This window comes from Puma concolor, chromosome E4 (assembly GCF_028749965.1).
Source record: "Puma concolor isolate L17-30 chromosome E4, mPumCon1.1.hap2, whole genome shotgun sequence".
NCBI lineage: Eukaryota > Metazoa > Chordata > Mammalia > Carnivora > Felidae > Puma > Puma concolor.
Genome location: NC_141683.1, coordinates 39,027,009 through 39,048,793, shown reverse-complemented (window position 1 = coordinate 39,048,793; position 21,785 = coordinate 39,027,009). Strand labels below are relative to the sequence as shown.

Genomic DNA, 21,785 nt, shown 5'->3' with positions numbered 1-21,785 from the left:
GGACAGGAATACCAAAATTATACTTATTTGTCTAAGTATATAATAATTATATACTCCCTAATTTAAAAAACAAAAATTACTGGGGCGCCTGAGTGGCTCAGTTAGTTAAGCATCTGACTTCAGCTCAGGTCATGATCTTGCAGTTCTGTGAGTTCAAGCCCCACGTCAGGCTCTGTGCTGACAGCTCAGAGCCTGGAGTCTGCTTTGGATTCTGTGTTCCCCTCTTTCTCTGCCCCTCCCCTGCTAACACGTGCACGCTCTCTCAGAAATACATAAACATTAAAAAAATTAAAAAACAAAATTTCTAAAATGAGTAGCCAAATTCAATGTGGCCAGATAAATATATAAAAATCAATACCTTTGTGAAACATAGTATCAGTAATAATAAAAAAAGGTGCATTTCCTAACAAAAACTAATGTACATAAAGAATAAAATTTGCAAGAAATGTTTACTGATCGTGAGAGACTACAAATAGATGAGATGATTCAATATCATACATTTTTCCTATATTTAATGTAATTTCAATCAAATACCAACTGAATTACTTTCTGAAACTAGAAACATTTATTCTATAATCTGTAAGTGTAAGCAAATAACCAAGAACTTTTCTGGGTGGGAGGGGGAGAATTAACGGAATGGAACCCATATTACTGATATTAGCAACTAAAATGAGATGATATCAGCACAGAAACGGGCAAAAAGATATGAAATAGGGACGTGTAGCTAGCTCAGTCAGTAGAACACGCAACTCTTGATCTCGGGAGTCATGAGTTCAAGCTCCATGTTGGGTGTAGGGTGTAGAGTTTATTTAAAGAAGCAGGCAGGGATAGGAAACAAGACTATCTACAGTCATGTACATATATGTATATATGTATGACAAAGGTGGCATTTCAGTTCCATGGAAAATAGATGAATTAGCCAATTAAGTGGTGGTACTTGGACTGCTGTCTTCCCGTTTAGAAAGAAAAAAACGTAGCTGTGTTGGTAGCCAGACTCCTAAAATGATCTTCCATGATCCTTACTTCCTGAATTCACATACTTGGATAATCCCATCCCCTCCAATTGGGCTGGCCTAGTGACTTGCTTCTAACCAACAGAATGTGGCGAAAGGGACAGAATATCCCCTCCATGAGTAGGTTATAGAAGATTGTGACTTCCATCTTACTAGGAGATGGTCTAGAGCCTTCTCATCTTGCAAGCTTTGATCAAGCAAGCTGCTCTGTTGGAGCAGTTCCTAGTCAGGAACTGACTAGGCACTGAGGGTAGTCTCTAGCCAAGAGCCAGCTAGGAACTTGAGGCCCTCAGTCCAACAGCACTTGAGGAACTGAATTCTGCCAACAACCACATGAACTCAGAAGCAGATCCTTCCTCATGTGATCCTTTCTGTGAGAGCCCAGCCAGGGCCAATACGTCGACTGCAGCCTAGTTGGAGACCCTGAAGCAGAAGACCCAGGTAAGTAATGCCTGGATTCTTGTCTCAAAGAAACTATGAGCTAATAAATGATTTTTTTAAGCTACTAAATTTTGTGATAACTTGTTACATAGCAACAGAAAACTAATAAAAAGCAACAAAAAAGAAGACCAGTTCTTCACCCTTGTCACACACAGATTTCAATTTCAAATGGTGTAGCAGGTTAAATGATGGCCCTTCAAAAAATCTGTGTCCTAATGTCTAGAATCTATGAATGTGACTTAATGGGTCTTTACAAATAAAATTAGTTAAGGATCTCAAGGTTAGATCATCATTATCTGCATGGGCCCTAAATCCAGTGATGTGTCCTTGTAAGAGACACAGAGGACAGACAGAAGAGGCAGCAGTGTGAGTGTGGAGCAATGCCACAAGCCAAGGAGCGCCTGGAGACACGGGAAACTGGAAGAGGCAAGGAATGGAATCTCCCCTAGAGCAACTGGAGGGAGTGTACCCCTGCTGACAACTTGATTTTGGACTTCTGACCTTCAGAACTCTGGGAGAATAACTTTGTTATTTTAAGCTACCAAGTTTGTGGTAATTCATAGCAGCCCTAGGAAACTATTACTGATGGAATAAACATTTTATAGGTAAAGACGAAATCCATAAAATAACTAGAATAGGATACTGGAGAATATTTTTATAATCTTAAAGGGTAGAAGGATTTTTCTTAGTACGACATCAAAGCCAGAAACCATAATGATGAATAGATTCCACTACATAACATTTTTCTTCAGTTCTTTAAGGAAAGATTGAAAACTATATTCAGGGACCGCTGGGTGGCTCAGTTGGTTAAGTGTCTGACTCTTGATTTCGGCTCATGTCATGATCTCATGGTTCATGGGTTCGAGCCCCATGTCGGGCTCCATGCTGACAGCTTGCGGGGCCTGCTTGGGGTTCTGTCTCTCCCTCTCTCTGCCCCTCTACGGCTTGCACTCTCTTTCGTTCTCTCAAAATAAACTTTAAACACAAAACTATATTCAAATTTAAAAACTCCAAATGCATAAAAACTATTTGCAAAATATATCAGGAAAATGATTAAAAGCAGGCAAAGAACACAGAAATGTAAATGATCAATAACCACATAAAAGGATGGCTTAATCCTTGTAGTAATAAAAACCTATTAAAGTAAGATTTCTTACCTCTTTGACTAGCAAATATTTTAAAGCTTAACATTCAGCATTGGCCATGGTGAAGGAAAATGCATCTTCACACTCTTGACTGTATTAAATTGTTCAGACTTTTTGGAAGGCAGCTTGGAATATGTTAAAATTTCCAAGTACTCTTTGACTCAGCAACATGGTTTTAATTTTAATGATTTTTAAACATTTATATACATGGGGTGCCTGGTTGACTCAGTACAGCATGAATGCGGTTCTCGATCTTGGGGTCATGAGTTCAAGCCCCACATTGGGTGTAGAGATTGCTTTTAATTTTTTTTTTTTTTTTAACGTTTATTTATTTTTTTGGGACAGAGAGAGACAGAGCATGAACGGGGGAGGGGCAGAGAGAGAGGGAGACACAGAATCAGAAACAGGCTCCAGGCTCTGAGCCATCAGCCCAGAGCCCGACGCGGGGCTCGAACTCACGGACCGCGAGATCGTGACCTGGCTGAAGTCGGACGCTTAACTGACTGCGCCACCCAGGCGCCCCGTAGAGATTGCTTTTAAAAAAAAAATTTTTACTTAAAAAAAATTTATATAGTAAAATTCGTGTGTGTGTGTGTAGGTGTGTACTGTTTGTTCTCAGGATTTTTATATACACATAGATTTTTTGTTGCCAACACCACAGACAGGACACAGAACAATTCTAACACCCTAAACATCCCCTCACCCAGCAACATGTTTCAACTACTCATGTGTCCATAAATTCAAGACTGATTAAATATGTTATGATAATCCATATAGTGGAATTCAATGCTACCAGTGAAAGCAATAAAACAGATTAATATGGAAAGATAGCCACATTATACTGAGAAGTAAAAACACCTGATCAACACTGTCCTACAACTGAACCTACACACACACACACACACACACACACACACACACACACACACATATAGAAAAAATTTCTAGAAAATATATTCATCAACTTAAATGGTTCTCAAATTTTAGGTGACAAGATTTTAAGGAACTTCGTCCACATTGTGCTTTACGATTTTGTATTGTGTGAACCAAATTAACACACATTACTTTCACAAAGAGAAAACATTAAAGTCATTTCCATTTTAGAAAATAATTTCAATTGAAGATCTGGGTACCTAAATAATGTAATAAACTAGCCAAAGTTCTGACTTACTTATAGTTTGCAATAAGCTTAGATATGAATACCAGGTTTCTAGAGAATAAATATGAAGGCTCAAACCCAAGTAACATGGCCATAATTTTGGTGCTGGAATGGACTATGGGAGAAATGGAAAGATCTATATACCTGTACAGATCATTATGAACTGAAAAATATTTTCCTTTGTCAACCTGGACATTTACCTTTCTACCTTTTCATCCTGTTCCTATTTCCATTAACTCAGCTCCCCTAAGAAAGATCTCTGGCCATCATCCTCCCTAATCTACTCTTTAAAAACAAATAACCTTTCTTCTCTATCCATCCCATATTAATTTGTTTAAATTATATCTGTCTACAATTCAACTATGAACCATGACTTACTATGGTACGGATTTTGTCTGAAGTCTGATGAGAGGTACCATGGATTTATATTATGTTTTAATCTACTTTAGAGGTTTATGTGGTTTCATGTAATACTAGGCTCCTAATTCTCCTGATTAGTCTTGAAAAAACTATTTTTTAGCTGTTTCCAGAAAGATTTGCAAGTGTAAAAGTTCAAAAACTCAAAAGTATTAGGAGTGGAAAAATATCTTTTGTTCATTTACACAAAGTTCAATCAGAGAAAGACTACTAAGTTTATAATCTTCAGGCATCCCTAGGGATAGCCTCAGTAACTTCATAATAAAGAAAATCTCATTTAAATCCTTTAAATGCTTTGCTTTTCTTCAAGAACTCTTAGATATTTACGTTAAGGATACCTAGAAAACATTCTGTCAAATACTCATCAATGTAAAAAGGTTGTTTTCTCTGCTTTCATACGTTTCTATTTCTCCTTACCTTTTGTTTTTCTTAAATGTTCAATTTTCATAGTAACATTTTTATTCTCTCCTGAATCTGTGGGCAACAGTCAACAGAATTCAGACTGAATTGCTATGCTGATTCATAAACAACCTTTACTCCAAGAATACATCTGTATCACCAAAGGCAAGGACATGTTTTCAATCCCTATCATGTAGTTTATTATTAATAAGAGAGAAAATCCTAGTTCTAAAAACAAAACAAAACTCCAGGGAATAGTTTTGGGACCCTCACAGTACGTTTTAATTTTAAAAGGTGAATGAAGATTAAAAATGTTGTCAGTAAAGACAATATGTATGTAAAATTTCACATGCAGTCACTAGATCCTATCATCACACATCTCTGCTATATTTTAGTATTAATCTATATTTAAGCTATTCAAGAGACATCCTATAGCTCATAAGAACTTCCCCTCCCAACCCTGTTCTCTGAATGCAGATTAACCTAACATTCCTTCTAAATGACTTTAAAGTATATTACTACTGTTTGATAGCTCTACACAGGTATATAAAGAAAAAGCCACAATGAAATGCTACAATGTAGATTAAAGACAAAAATAAATAGGACACTTACTGGTTCTGTTAGTGTGGTATCTTTCTCCAGGAACTGTACGACACAGTAGGCTAGCTAAAATGCAAGGGACAGTTTATAAATATTACTGAAAGAAATAACAGTGATGCATGATTTTTATATTTAGTTAACACAAATGATTACGTCATTTTAACAAATTTTACTCTAATCCAATACGTAACCATGAATATATTCACAACTGTGTCACTTGTTAAGCTTGAAAAGTAACTTACAGGTCAAAAAATGTTCTTTTTTCAGTAGTAACTTCTGAATGTAAGGACTACAGCTAACATTTTAGTTTTTCAGCAAGTTTCTGCATGTATACCTATGCTGATAGGATATTATTTACATACTCCTAGAGACTAAAATCATTGTCCAACTACACTATCAGGGCTAGATGGAACATTCTGCAGATATGTGGGACTCATTCAAAGCCAAGGCCTAGGCGTTGGTGGTATAGTGGTGAGCACAGCTGCCTTCCAAAGTCAGGGCCTAGACTAGAAAACAAGAAAACTGGATATTATCTCTCCTATATCTACATTAAAAGTGCATTGAGTTTATTTAATAAAGCTAAATATTGTAATATGTTTAAATTATAATGGAAGTTTGCTTTAATTTACAAAGCAAATTGCTTAATTATACCTAAAATTGCTGCCTTAATATTTCTCAGTTTCTCTGCCTTTATATCAGCCTTTGAAACAATGTTCATTTCATTTGAAAGTTGTCTGAAACTTACCTGAGCATGAAACAAAGCTAATCCTTTTGCAGTATGCATAGGAATAAGAACCTTCATTAGAAATTGTTTATGTTCTGCTTTCAGTGGCAATGCAAAGCCATTGATAATACTGGAGGGAAAAAAAGGCAGGGGGAAGGGTTAAGTAGTTACTACTTTATTTCCAAAAGTTATATCCATGAGTAAGTACCTAAGGAACACTGCTCTGCTTCAGTCCTGGTGTTGAATGACTTAGTCATCTTCAAACTACTTTATGAATTCTGTTCTTCTAAGTCATTCAATGATGCCAAAAAGAAAACTGGGACTGCCAATTAAAGTCCCAGGAAGTAATTTCTATCTTCATTTTCTAGAAAGCCTATCACTTTATGCATCATTGCCTTTATTTTCCTACCTAAAGCCACAGGAGAGTATCACAATGTTGTTAGAACTTTCAAAATTTTCTGAAGCAGAAGTATTTTCTGAAGTACATTCTGAAGTTTCTCTTACTTTGCTAAAAGATCTGAAATTAAGAAGTAGTTTTCTCCATAATCACTCTCTAACTATAAATAGAGGGGGCCTAATCTTCTCAAGTTAATATTGCTATGTGATGAATACAGAAAGCAAAATGTTCACATAAACTAAAAGGCTATAGATTCTTCTAAAAAGAACAGACGGATTAGGAAGGGCCTATCAATATCTCAGCAAGAATTCTTATAACTTCATCAAAGATTCACTATAGTTTATTTCATTTCTTCCCAATCAGATCCTATAATTTCTGAGGCAGTCTGGCAAGATCAGGCATAAAACATGCCACAGCTTCAAAAGCAGGAAGAAGCCTATTCTAAAACAGATGTCTTGCATGGCAAGTACTTTAATATGCTGACCGCTTAAAAAGCTATAAAAAGAATTCAGTTGAGAAGCTATGTCTTGTGCTCTATATTTAAACTCTAAAATATAAAATAATTTCTCCAACCCCAGTAAGATTCTAATACATAAAACGTTCAAAGTTATTTAACTCTTAAAAAACAATGACCTACCTTCCTAATATTTCAAGGAGTTCAGCAACACCATTGAAATGTTCTGTTTCATATATAAACCTGAATTTAAAATAAAGACAGGTGTAATGAAAACTCAAATATTAGAAAACTAAATTAAGAGGCAGGAAAGTAGAGAAATCAATCCTAAGGGCAACTATAAGAAACCTACAAGTGTGCTTCAGGAATTCTTTGTAAGCTATCTTGCCCCAAACTAGCTACCTCTAAGCAATCTTATAAAATAAGGCCTAATTCCTATTAAGTCACATACACTTTTGCTATAATCTAGCTGCAGAGATAACAGAATATTATTTCACCTGGAAGATTTTATTTTACTTAAAAATGTATAAGAAAGATGGGCTTTCTCAAAGAAATACTTTTCAAAATAGGAAACCTCCACCCACAGGAAAATCTACGAGGTAAGGACCCATATGGAATCAAGCCACTTTTATTCATAGTTTCTCTAAACCTAAACTACACAGGCTGTCTAGCTTTCCAAGATTAGGCTTGCTGTTAAAGCAGAAGTCATGAACTCAAATGACTACAGGACAGGGAAGTATCATGACTAGAGTAGACTTAGGAGGACAGAGACCTCAGGAAGATGTGGTCTCTCAAGGAGGCAGCCATTACTGATCTCGAATTGTTACATCATACGAATGCTAGCCTAATTCTGCCACATTTCCAAATAAACCAAGCCTGAAATGTGGTTACATTAAAGCAAAATCTCCTAATTAGAAGCAATTACTTAACAGATTATCACTTATAGTCAAAATATATACTCCATATAAATTTAGTTTTGCCAGAAAATCAAAACTACTTTTAAGAGCTATTGATTTAAATATTTACACACAATTTTTTAAACAAAAGGCTCAAAGAAGTAGGTAACTAGACATAAATTCTCCTCAATAAACCTTAAACATGAACATTGGTATTACCTATTCTAAACAGTCTTCATAACTATTGTCCACTTAGATGAGAAGTAAAGTTGCAAGTTTCGAAAAAGTTACATGCAATCATGACACCCACAAAACAGGCTAAAAATGACTCAAATACTTATCAACAGTTCAGTTATAAAAATTAAAGGAACTGGAATAAAAAGAAAACATGGAAGGGGAAAAGTGCTATATATGAATATATGACCAGTTTACCTGAGGAAAATGTTGTTAATTTGTTTTCTGATGAATGCTCTTAATCCAAGAAATTTCCCATAAATTCGGTGCAGAACAGTCTTCAGGAAGTCACGTTCTCTGGGATCTTCACTATCAAAAAGCTCCAGGAGCTTTAAAAAAAATCTGAGAAATTACTTTTTAAAAATAATTGAGCTAAAATTTCACTTTATTCTAATTTGATTTCAAGATAACCCATGAAATTTTTTAAAAAAATTTTAATGATTCTACCTTATCAGGTTAATCTTATTCTTGCTAAATAATGAAGCTAAAGAAAAGTTTAAGGAGTATTTCTTTTCACTTCATTTCAAAAAACAACACATAAAAATATAAATACTTCAAAAAGTGTATAGTTTTGTTTTGTATTTTTTTTGCTTTGCCACTCATTTAAAAATTCTATCCTCTTCTTGACTACTAACCATGCCTCATAATTTTAGAGTTTTGAAATCTGAGAGATTTTTAATGCTTTTTGATAGTAATTCAAAACTACATAGAAAAATCTTAAGCTTGCAAACTGCAAGTCGTTAAATAAATGAAGTTTGAAAATACACATGTGCAAATGAGTATTTCCTGTTTACTAGATTTATACAAACTAAAATTGTTTTGTGATTTTACACTAAAAATCAAGTCACCATGCCAACAGCTCAGAAATTAATATTTAATTAGTAGGAGAAAGTACTGGCAGATACATGCTAATAGAGTAAAAGTCATTCAGGAAATAATGAAATAGAGATGAGACTACAGATTTTTACTTAAAGTCACTTTAGCAACTGGCTGCAAAAGTTTAAACCAGTTCAAACTGGCTAATTCACCATTTTCCTCCTATACCTCTACACAACTCTAAAGCAAAGGCAGAATAAAGAGATCTTTGAAAAATTTAAAGTCAAAGCTCAAATTCCCATTTTTAAAATGGCAAAGAAACTGAATTTCTGCTGTCAAAAAATGGTATTACTGTATTTTAAATAAAACATTGGATTTTCTTAGGAAAAATTTTAAAGTAATTTCTCTATATAGAATATAATTACCTATATGAAGTCATCAAGGAATTTTACATTCTGTACTTTGATATTGATAATTACAGTCAAGATGGCAGGCTCTGGACTCCTCCAAGTTCTTTTCCCATTCTGTCTTGAATTGTATGTGATTATTTACATATGCATCTCTTCTATTAGAGTGAATGTCTTTTGAGGGTTGTGATGACTTTAGTCATATTTACATACCCTTAAACAAATGTCTTGTTTATAGTCTGCATTCTTTGTTCACTAGGTTATTAAAGTCCTGAATGAGGCTCCAAACAAAAATATCCAGAGTATAAGAATTTGTGTTAATATACCTAATAAATTCAGTTCAAATTATTCTAATTAAAAATGGCTAACCTACTCACTTGAGACACTCATATTCAAGTTTCTGATGTTGGGTTTACTTAGAAGATAAGCTTGCAAATTAATAAAAGGGGCCCTTACTTGTTAAGGTTGACATGTTTAATTCAAGAATAAATGAATCTAGTACGAGTTGATCCTCAGGAGAAAAATATAAACTAGAGAATACCTGTTCGCCAACTGTTAAATCTATTTAAAGAAACCTATTTTGAAATACTGTAATCTAAATAATCTATTTATAAATATAAATATAAATTCATATAATAAAACGTACATAAAACTAGTCATCAGGAAATTGTTTCTTATTCTGGCTGTGATACTTATCTCTAACTTTGCTTTTAAGGGTAATTCATAACCTCTGAGCTTGTTCGTCACTGATAAAATGAAGAAGGCCGAAACTAATCTTGTGTCTTCTAAGTGTAGGGAACATTATGGTCAGAGAGAGTCTAGTTTGAATCCTGATTGTGCCATCTACTAGCTGTGTAAAATTAGACACACATGCTTTATATAAAAGCATATAAGGACAATGCCAGGCACATAAAAAGCACTCGGTAATTCTTAGCTTCTTTCTTTCTTCTGAAATCCTATGATTTGAACATAACTTGGAATTATCCAAGTATTTTTTTCTCTTGAAATATGAATGTCCAAATTTATACTTAATTTTTTCCTGTACTTTTAAGTCTTAAAATTACCACCTAATCAAATAATTTCAAAATACAAAAGCTAAGGATTCTCTCATATACTATTCATAAAGAATAATATGAATACATCACAGAAGTGATCTATGAAAGCACAGCCATATAAACTGCTAGGAACAAATTACTGGGCTTTGGTTTCTCGGATAATTCAGGTATTTAGAGTATAAAGTAGAAGTTTTCTTCTTGTTTCTCTTCAAACCCATGGAATAAGCCAGCAGCAGAAATACCTCAAGCTCTAGACTGAAGAAGCACTAAGGCAACTGTCCCCCTCAACCTGCTTTTATGTTAAACACAATTTAATCTGGTATTACTAGAGTTCCTTAATATACTCTATTCCTTCTGTAGCACACAAGAGCTACCGAAGGAAATAAATATGCATTCATCTGCAATTACCAAAATCACAAAGTTCTATTTAATCTGATTTTTACTTGTGAATGAAATGTAAATTTTACTGTTAGCACACACCCAATATTTCTTTGTAATTTATGAAGAGTTGCTTGAATGGCTGAAGGACATATTCCTGACAATATATCTTCATTGATCAATACACTAACAGCAATTAGTCAGAATACTTTATGTGAGGTCAGGTGTCGCTATAAATGATGAAAACTGAACTCTAAATAAATATGCGGAACTCATGTTTGTAGAATCTTTATTATACAACAGTGGTAAGAGGGTAGGAAAGGTCCTCGTAATGATTTTAGTCCTCGCCTCCGCACTGGGTTCATTGCTACCTTTTGACTCATCTCCTACCTTTCTTGAAAGTGCAAATAACTCTAGAAGAGAAGAGCATCAAATTCCTAATGAGACCTTACATACTGATAAGTATTTCCAAAGAGAAAATAAACCTGCAAAGATTTGGTCTACTTCACCACAATCCTGTCTAGGGCCAGCCAGTTCCCCTCAGTTAAAGAGAGGCTTTTACATTGTTGAAAAGACTTTGAAGATTAAAATAAAAATGAACACATTCTGAAAAATTAATTTTCAGTATGTAGTTTCCAAAAAATAATAGCTTATAACTAATTTATAAAACAAAAGAAGGTATCCCATTATGTTTCATTCACTTTATCTCCTTTTCTTCTTAAATATCCCATTTATCTGCGGTTTAGGAACTGGGAGGCTAGAATGCCCAAGGTGCGAAGGGGAAGGAAAAAGGAAAGGTCATTGGTAATTGTAACCGATAACAGGAAAGGAGCCGAAGCCCAAACTCCTAATGGTGATTCCATTTCTGTTTTTCCTCTGTCATTTCAAAGTTACAATGCTTAAAACATACCCCAAAGTTCAAGTTCAAAGACTTAAAAATTTAAAAGAAAGCTTCTTGTCCTTTGATTGAATGGTCATACCAAATTTTCTCAGATTGTCCAGAAAGGCTTGCTTTTCTGGTCTTTATAAAATAACTGTAAGAATTCAGGATTGGATGTAATTCCACTGATGTCATTAGAAGCTCACTCTTGTTTAAAATACTCTCGTATTCTCATAGCTCCTTCACTTTTACCTTAATTGTCTGGCAAGAGTATTAAACGATGTTAAAGTAAAATAAACCATTTAAGTTTTGACAGACTATTTCAATCACAAATTAATGAATCATTGCTAAGATGAACCCAAGGAAATTTAAGACATAAGAATTCCTTACCTGCTGTACAAATTTCTGGTCAATGTATCGCTTTGCAATGCTAGGCTGGAAATCAGGGCTCTCCAAAAATCTTAAGAAGAATTCATACACCAACTATGAGAAAAAGTCAAATAAAAACTAAGATGATGCCTATAAAATTTTACCCTATTAATCACTTCATACCAAACATACCTCCCCTACCAACCTAGGAGGGAGATTTCAGAGCTCATTAGAAAATGTGATGAGTTGGTAACATTTTTTAAAAAACTAAATATATGTTCACAATTTGGTCTCCTAAGCTGGTAAATTTGGGGGTTAATTGCTTCACATCACTTGCTGAAACTGTAATTACAGGAACTAGAAAATAAATATTTTGCCTAACAAAATATTTAACTAAGAAAGACTGTTTTGTAGTCCATACTCACTGGGAACATGTTCATTTTCCAGTGGACTCCTAACCCACTTCAATTTAATTTCTAGAGTTCTTTAAATATAGATCAGAAACTTACAGGTAAGAATAAACTAGATTGCAAGGGCTGGTGTATCAATAACAATAAAAAGAAAACCTTTACGTCTTTCTATAAAACTATAGTGGGGCAAACAATTAAATCAAAACCAGCATACCTTATCTACACTTGGGAAGTAATGAACCAAATTATGTAAATTCAGGGTTCAGGAAGGAATGTCTGTTTACCAAGGTGAATAAACTAGGAAGTCACAGCAGGACTTCTACTTAAAAAGGGCCAAGCATTTTTATGGGGCGCCTGGGTGGCGCAGTCGGTTAAGCGTCCGACTTCAGCCAGGTCACGATCTCGCGGTCCGTGAGTTCGAGCCCCGCGTCAGGCTCTGGGCTGATGGCTCAGAGCCTGGAGCCTGTTTCCGATTCTGTGTCTCCCTCTCTCTCTGCCCCTCCCCCGTTCATGCTCTGTCTCTCTCTGTCCCAAAAATAAATAAAAAACGTTGAAAAAAAAAATTTAAAAAAAAAAAAAAGGGCCAAGCATTTTAAAAGTAGCAAAAAATGTTCACTTGCTACCACAAATCAGAATTAAATAAAGTAAGGTTTAGTTCAACTTGCTTCCATCATACCTACATCTGTCTTTCAAGAAGAGGAAAATACACTAAAGTTCTTTTATTGTAACCTAACAGCTCATAAAAGACAGGAGTATAGCCCCTGGAATTTAAAGTAAGGAATTTGCCTTACTTTATTAGCTACTGAAAAACATATTAATCAAGCATCCTAAACATAAAAAAGGAAGATTATATCCTAAAGCAAAAACAGTCATTCAATAAACAGGTATAGTTGGGCCACATATAGAAGGGAGAAAAAAGGGGCACCTGAATGGCTCAGTTGGTTCACCATCCAACTTCGGCTCAGATCATGATCTCACAGTTTGTGAGTTTGAGCCCCACATCAGGCTCTCTGCTTCAGAACTTCTGTCCTCCTCTCTCTCTGCCCCTCCCCCAGACTCTCTCTCTCTCTCTCTCATTCTCAAAAATAAATAAACATTAAAAAAAAAAGGTTGCTATAGTAAATTTACAGACTTTACAACACACACAAAAAAGCATTACCAGATCTGGGGCTTTATCACTCACCACACAATAACAATTTTTTATTATTTTATTCAATTATTTTATTCAATAATATTATACAACAGTTTTAGGAACAAATATTATTTGTGTTTGATGCATCTTTTTTGCCCAGCTGTGCAAAAGGAATGATGCTTATCTGGTCTAATTATTATCTTTTAATTTTCATGTTAAGTATGATATGGTAACAAGAAAACAAATTGGTATCAGTTTTATTTGTAAATAATCTTCTAATCAACTAACTATGTAGATAATTTTGCTTTGGAGTACACACATGCAAAAAAAAAATCTACAAAAATTATCAGAGTCCTCTGAAGAGCAATACAGTCTCATGGACTGCTACACAGGTTCACTGGCACAACTGTCCAGTGCCCATTTTCATGTCCAATACTGGCCTGCTGTGGTAAGTTCCTACTTCTGGTTATTGGCATAGAGCTCCTAAAACCCTTGGAATTTCCTGAGTGATAAGGGTAAGAGGTGCATCTTTTGTTATAAGAAGCCCCTTTCAATCATGCCTGAGTTTAGGCTAATGAGATGACTGTAGAAGGATGAAGCCTGCTTATCACAGCAACCAACCCTATGATAAGAGGGTTGAAACTTTCAGTCCCAAACCCCATCCTCCAGGGAGGGGAGAGAGACTGGAGACTGAGGTCAATCACTGATGGCCAGTGATTTAATGGATCACGTTCACCTCATGGAACCACCATCAAAATCCTCAACAAAGGGGTTTGGAGAACTCCTGAACTCCTGGGTTGGTGAACACATCAAGGTACTGGGAGGGTAGTACCATGGAGCCCCTTCTCCATACTGTGATCTATGCATCTCTTTCATTTGGCTGTTCCTGACTTGCATCCTTTATAATAAGCCAGTAACAGTAAATGAAGTGCTTCCTGTGTTCTGTGGGCAGTTATGGCAAATTATCAAACCTGAAGAGTGGATTGTGGGAACGAACCCCAGACTTGAAGCCAGCTGGTCAGAAGTACAAGAGGCCCAGACTCCTCTGACTGCCATGTGAAATGGGGTGTGGCCCCATGGGACTGAGCCCTTAACCTGTGGTATCTGTGGTAACTCTGGGTCGTCAGTGTCAGAAATGAATAAATTATAGGACACCCAGTTGGTATCCACAGAGAAGTGGAGAATTTCTTGGTGCAGAAAATCCACACATTTGGTGTCAAAAGTGTTATGGGTAGAGGAAACAAGTTTTCCTTTTAGCTACATACAGTGGGAATGTTATTAGGCACTGTACAGCCCCAAAAAGCTTATTCACTTGTTAGGGAGGTGAGACAAAATTAAACATATAAAATGGTATATATGCAACAATTATATGGCACAGACTATGAGTGGAGCAGACATTTAGAAAAGGGCAATAGCACTGTGGAATAAAGTCAGCAGGAAAAATAAAATCAGCAGGAGGAAAATACAACTTGGGCCCTACATTTGATCTGACTTTGGATAAGCCAAAAAGAAAAAGAAGGGCTTTTATAGAAAGGTAGGACATGTCTTGAGCACGAGATATAGGGTATGGGTTGATGGGTATGGAATCAGAGACTCAGAACCTTTATGAAAATCCCTAGTTAAGTGTAAGTTAAGATTTGTGGTGAGGGGAGACCAGGTTAAACAGGAGTCAAGTACAGCATGCATTAGCCTATATACTCTACCTCTTAAGATCTACATCAGATATATAGGGCTTAAGGCTTAATACTATTAGGAGTAATTATGTATCTTTTGGGAGATTTGCATGACATCCAGCTGAATCCTCTAAATCACACATTCATTTGAAACCTGTGCCTATCACAGATACACATTAGCATTTCTTACAGAGTTTTCATCTCCGCCATTTACCTGACACAGTGAATATTAAGGGACCAGTTAAGATAGCAGCAAACTGCTATTATGCAGCCAACTTAGCAACAGCAAAGAGCCGATAACAAAAGGTTATCTAAACACATGTTGAGTAATGTGAAACCGAAGTAAAAGAATTGCTAGTGATCTACAGAGCTGACAATCTTCAAGATGGCCATTAAGACTATGCTTCTATAAAATTGTACACTGTCCCCACTGTCACTCTTTCTAAACCCTTTATCCTGCATTACTTTTTTCTTCTATTTATTACACCTTGACATAGTATTATTATTTAATCTTTTCCACTAGACTATAAAGGATTTTGCTTACTGGCTCAATACATTACCCCCAATATGTAGAGCAATGCCTGGAACATACTATTTCCTGAATGAATAAAAATCACAGTTGTTCAGAGACAATATATTTTTGTATAAATACTGGAGTTTTTCTATGTTCTTATATATGAAAAAATAATTTGCTCCAAGAATCTAACAAATAGTGCTGCAAAGAACAATAGACACTTGAGCAATGCATTAATTTTTCTAGTAAAATGGCAAACTTCACATACGTTCCTACTTCTATGATCCAAAAAATACCCTAAAAAGTAAGTAAAAAATGTAAACAGTTAACTAAAAAGGGTAATCTTACCATTCTACTCCATAATGACCGTATCTTTACTAAGGTTTAGTTAAAATATATAAAATTCTGATCTTCATCAATAAAAGATTTTAGAAAAAGGCACAGCAAAAACAGCAGAGATGATTCAAGTATCTGAAAATGAGATCTATACACAAAGCTAAGAGGACTGGAAATGTTTGGCCCAGAGAGGCAAAAGACTGAGAAGAGACTTTCACAAACTGTAAATACACAAAAGACTGTCTTCAAGGAATATGGCCCAACGTTTTCCAAACTCTTTTAAGAGGAAACTAATTTAAATGGGTTGTAAAGTGGATTTAATATATGAAAGAATTCATGTAAGACTCAACATATACTGAACTAAATGAGATATTTTGTATTAAGTGACTGAACAGTGAATGTGACCAAGAGCTATTTGGATGTGAAGGTGTAGACTGTAAAATGTATAGGTTTCTAATTTAAATTTCTAATTATAAAGATCACAAAGAAGAGCTTCTGGTCCCTAAAATACAGGTTATCCCTAAAAAGGTCTATGTTATAGTCAGTACCCCAATAATTACATCTTAAGTATCTGTGCCACTAAAGAAAATAACTGATACAAGAAAATTAAAATACTGCATGATCTGCCTGTATTCCAGGCTAGTACAGCAGCGAAGCATCCCTAATTACCTAGAAGTCAGCACACAGAAAATTATAATCTTGTTGGTCCTCAATAAAAACAAAATACTTAGGAAAGAAAATAAAAATAATTTATAACTGTTAATGAATAGTTGCCATATAATACATTTTATAAATTAAAAGATATGATCAATTCCCCAATAGTGAAACAGTTCTTTTTTTCCTTTCTTCTTTATTTAATTTATTCCATTATTCCAATGCTCATTAGTATTTCCATTACAGTATGGAAAAAGAGTAGAAAGACAAAAATGATAAATTAGCACATTTTTAGGAAATTCATGAACGGGTTGGGGAAATAAAAACTTGAAAGGTGTTGAAATTACTTGTGATTATTCCTTCTCATTAACTAAATATAATGCTTATTTTACATCCTATCAAATTGATTTATGAAATCAAGTATCTGATAAGCTAAATGTAAGATGTAAACTTCTGGGGCACCTGGGTGGCTCGGTCAGTTAAGCATCCGAGTCTTGATTTTTGGCTCAGGTCATGCATGATCTTACAGTGTGAAACCAAGCCCCATGTCTGGGCATGGAGCCTGCTGAGATCTTCTCCCTCCCCCTCTGCCTGCGCTCCCTCCCTCTCTCTCAAAAACTGACTAAATAAAAATAATAAATAAAATGTAAACTTCTAGTATAAAACAAAAAATTCCTGGTGAGTTGATTCAACGTATGTTATGAACAAAAAACTTTCAAATGAGCAAATTTCCTCAGTGCTACAACTTTTTACAATGTCATTTATCAGAGAAGCTTTAATATTCCACCCTAAAAAAAGATGATTAAAGGGGCACCTAGTTGGCTCAGTTGGTTGGGCATCTGACTTATAAATCTTAAAATTTTTAATCAACGTTTGCTAATCCTAGGATTCCTCTTCCATTTTATTTAGATATATGTGTGCTAGACAAAATAAATAAATGAAGCAGACTATTGCTTAAAATGTCACAAATCATGTAGAATATAATTTTTTTCTCTTTTTTTTTTAAATAAAAATAAAATGGGGGCACCTGAGTGGCTCAGTCAGGTGAGCATCTGACTTTGGCTCAGGTCATGATCTCGCAGTTTGTGAGTTAGAGCCCCGCATCAGGCTCTGTGCTGACAGCTCGGAGCCTGGAGTCTGCTGCAGATACTGTCTCCCTCTCTCTCTGCCCCTCCCCTGCTTGTGCTCTGTCTCTGTCTCTTTCAAAAATAAACAAACATTAGAAAATAAATAAATAAACAAACAAAATAAAAATAAATAAAATGGAATGACCACTAAAAAATATAAGTCCTGGCAAAATAAAAATAAGCAATGTAATCGGAAAAGCTAGCACCCATATATAAAAGCAAGATTCCTCTCTACCTTCTAAGAACTATACAGAAAATAGCTAATGTTGCTGATTATCCATCCTATTGTCATTAAATATATATCCTTTTTCCTTTTACTTAAGACACTCTTCACTCCAATGGTTCTAGCCTATAGCAAGCATTGTTGGTTGGCTAATATAATATCCATTCCCTTCCTCTTGTCTGTCTCTAATACTGAAGCTGGCAAAACTAAATATTCACTGTCCATCCACCTTTCAACTAGAGTAAAGGAAAAAGAGAATGGTAATAAGAAAGATGAAAAACAATCCAACAGAATAAAAAAATGAGATTTTAAAAATCCAATATTTTAAGAGAAAGTAAGAGACACAGAAAGATAAGAAGAACCAACACATGAAAAGCTGGCATCCCCAGAGAAGAAAAAAAAAAAAAGCAGTACAACAAAAGAAATACTAAAAACCATTACTGAAGAAACTTCAGAAATAAAAGTGGGCTTTTATGGTGAAAGAATACTATTCAAATGAGAAACTTTATCTAGAAAAATAAACACTTATGTGTAACCAGTAAAGCACTTGGCCATTAAAGGGACAACATCCTTTACAGACATCCAGGCCAAAAACCACGTCTTTATAAAGGCAAAGAAAATCAGAAGATAATGGAATAACATATTTAAGGTACCTAGGGAAAGAAGATGAATCAAGGATTTTAAATCACATTGGTCTTTAAAAAGAAAATCTACAAACTGCTATTGTACATACAAAAACTCAAGGAATAATATTCCCATGAGTTCCTCTACTAAAGAATGAGTTCCAGAGGCGCCTGGTTGGCTCAGTCAGAAGAGCATGTGACTCTTGATCTTGAGGTCATGAGTTTGAGCCCCATGGTGGATGTAGAGATTACTTAAAAAAAAAAAAAAAACAAAAAAAACAACAAGCTCCAAATTATCAAGAAATGATCGGAGGAACTTTGACATAAGGATCGATGGTAAGATTAAATATTTTACCTGTAGAGCTAAGAACAAACAATGGGCATAAAGGTGACAGAATAGTAATGTACAATTAGTTACATGTTCTAACCACATAGGTATTATACAATAATAAAAATATAAAGTTGGGGGAGAGGATGGAGAAGAGTGTATGGAAAGTAGAAGCTTTCAATTGTTATGCAAGTATTTACTGTGAAAGTAAAAGAATATTACTTTATGTTATATGCTAGAGAAGAATGGAAGTTAGGGAAGAGACTACTTAATCATTTCAGTATTGTTAATTCTAGGAAAGCAATAAACTAGCTACAAGAGAAAGAACCCAGGGTATCATATAAAGGTTATCAGCATAAAGGCAACAATAAGAGCAAAAATATACTTCTTCCCACATACCAAAAGTAATTATCTTTTAAGAAAACAAGGGGAGAGAAAAGAAAAACATACAGTTTAAAAAACTGTGCTAGGTTCTGTGCAAACATTATCCCATTCAATCCTTAAAGAATCCTTATTTATCCCAGTTTCATAAAGGAGGAGGCAAAAGAGTTAAGCAGCCTAACTAAGGTCATATAGGTAGAAAAGTATCAAAACTATGATTTAAGTAGAGGTCTGTCACCAGAATCATTTCGATTTACCATGCTTTGTAATGATAGTAATTCTCTTACTTGTTAGAATTTGTATATATAAACTTTTGTTACCTTTAACCAAGGCATATCTGTACCTGTATAATTACACTTTTAAAAACTCACTTATGAGGGCTAAAAAAGAAAAAGAATGGCCAGTTGAATTATTTGGAAGATCTGTTTTACTGGTGTTATAATGAAGCTAAAAAGGTATGAATTAAACCTCTTTAAAAGTTGGTATGTATTTATTTTAGGGCCATAGACTATATTTAGGAGAGGCAGTAAAGCTTTTAAAAATTAAGAGCAAGTACTTTGGAGTAATACTTGAGTTATAAACCTAATTCTGCCACTTACTATTTTTATAAACTTGGGCAGGATTCTTAATCTCTTCTAGCTTCATCTAAGCTTATCTATAAAATGAACAATATTATGGTGTTACCAAAAGGATTAGATAAGATGGGTATATAAAGCAGTTGCCACTATCTCTGAAACATGGTAAGTGCTCAGTGGTCATTTGTATTGCTCTAATTAGCTAATCATGATCAACAGTCTTATAAATGAGTACCATTGATCATATGTAGACACATACATTAAATTCTCTAGAAAAACCCATCACTGTGTTTGCCTGCAGATTTCAGGTCATTAATATTATTTTTAAAATATAAACATTATCTGAGGTATTAGGCAAGAATCCTTTGAACTTTTACTTTCTCCCTCAGAGCCTTGCTTATTTTAAAAAGTAAGAAAGTGCATCTGAATATTCTCAGAATATTTTAATGAGACATTTGGGGGAACAAAAATAAATGATCATAAAGACTAGATATATAAAAACATGTGCAAAAGAAACACTAAACACATATGAGTATAGTTTATGGCTATAATGGAATCTTTGTTAACAGTTTGTAAGTATTGTAAGATAATCTACCCTGAATCCTATTCTAAAGAGTTCTAGTACTAAAGTATCAACTGAGGTAGTGTCAATGTGATTTTACTGAGTGAACTCTAGATGACATTATATTAAAGCCACATATTTGAGGGGGGGGATGTTTAAATGAAGTAGTTAGAGCTAGACAGAAACAGGGAAGGTTTAATGGAAGAACTGATCCTGCCTACATAAGAAGTTTTTACTACCAATTTTCCAATGACTCTGAGGAGTGAACTGTCACACAATGGCATTTAGGTCAAGAAGACTATCCCTTTCTCAGTCTCAACTAGAAAGACATGCTCCAGAGAGAGACTTCTGAAATGTCAAAGTGAACTTGGTGAACTTGCTGACCCATAAAAACAACCCAAAACAATTTGAGCTGCATAAGAATAAGTGAATGTGAAGGTAGATCAGTAGAGATTATTCAGTTTGAGGGGCAGAAAGAAAAAAAGAATGAACAAAAAAGGAACAGAGCTTCAGAGATCTGAGGGACACCTTCAGTCATACCAACATACACACACATATTGGGAGTCTCAGAGAGGAGAAAGAGGAAGAAAAAATATCTGAAGAGGTAATAGCTAAAACCAACTCAAACTTGATGAAAAATATTAATTACACAAAAACTCTTACTGGAGCTCAATGAACTCCAAGTAGAATAGAGCCAAAGAGATCCACATCTACACAAATCATAATCAAAAGTGACAGAAATTAAAAACAGAAAATATTCAAAGCATCAAGAAAAAAACATCACACATATGAAGTCCTAAATAACAACTGACTTGTCATCAGAAAACAAGGGACACCAGAAGACCCGTGGGATGACATCATCTAAGTGTTGAAGGAAAAGGGTAGTTAAGCCAAGAATTCTATATCCAGCAAAACTCTCCTTCAAAAATGAAGGGGAAATTAAAACATTCCCAGATAAACAAACACTGAGAGAATTCACTAACAGACCCGCTCTACAAGAAATACTAAAGGGAACCCCTCAGGAAGAAATGAAAGGATACCCACAAGAAGAAATAAAGAGCACAGGTAAAGGTAAGTACAGGTGAACCCTGAGTAATGCAGGGGTTAAGGGCACTGACCCTCCCCACCCCGACTCAGTCAAAAATCCACATGTAACTCTGGACTCCCCCTAAATTTAGCTACTAATAGCCTACTGCTGACAGCAAGCCTTAGTGGTAACAGAACTGATTAACATGTATTTTGTATGTTATAAATATTATATACCATATTCTTAAAACTTATGTAAGCTGGAGAAAAAATGTTAAGAATATCATAAGGGAGAGTGCAAACTGGTGCAGTCACTATGGAAAACAGTATGGAAGTTCCTCAAAAAAATAAAAATAGAACTACCCTACAATCTGGTAATTGTACTACTGGGTATTTTTACCCAAAGAATAGGAAGACACTAATTTGAAAAGATATAG

General features: G+C 34.8%; 1 protein-coding gene across 1 annotated transcript in view; it reads right to left on the bottom strand.

The window, feature by feature from the left end:
• The window catches only part of PPP2R5A (protein phosphatase 2 regulatory subunit B'alpha), a 65,522-nt gene that overhangs the window by 5,332 nt on the left and 38,405 nt on the right, over nt 1-21,785 (bottom strand). The window contains exons 4-8 of the mRNA XM_025921116.2: nt 11,806-11,898; nt 8,078-8,208; nt 6,933-6,992; nt 5,920-6,028; nt 5,187-5,240 (exon numbers count right to left, since the gene is read on the bottom strand). Coding sequence (XP_025776901.1) covers nt 5,187-5,240; nt 5,920-6,028; nt 6,933-6,992; nt 8,078-8,208; nt 11,806-11,898 — 447 coding nt within the window. The remainder of the gene's footprint in view (nt 1-5,186; nt 5,241-5,919; nt 6,029-6,932; nt 6,993-8,077; nt 8,209-11,805; nt 11,899-21,785) is intronic.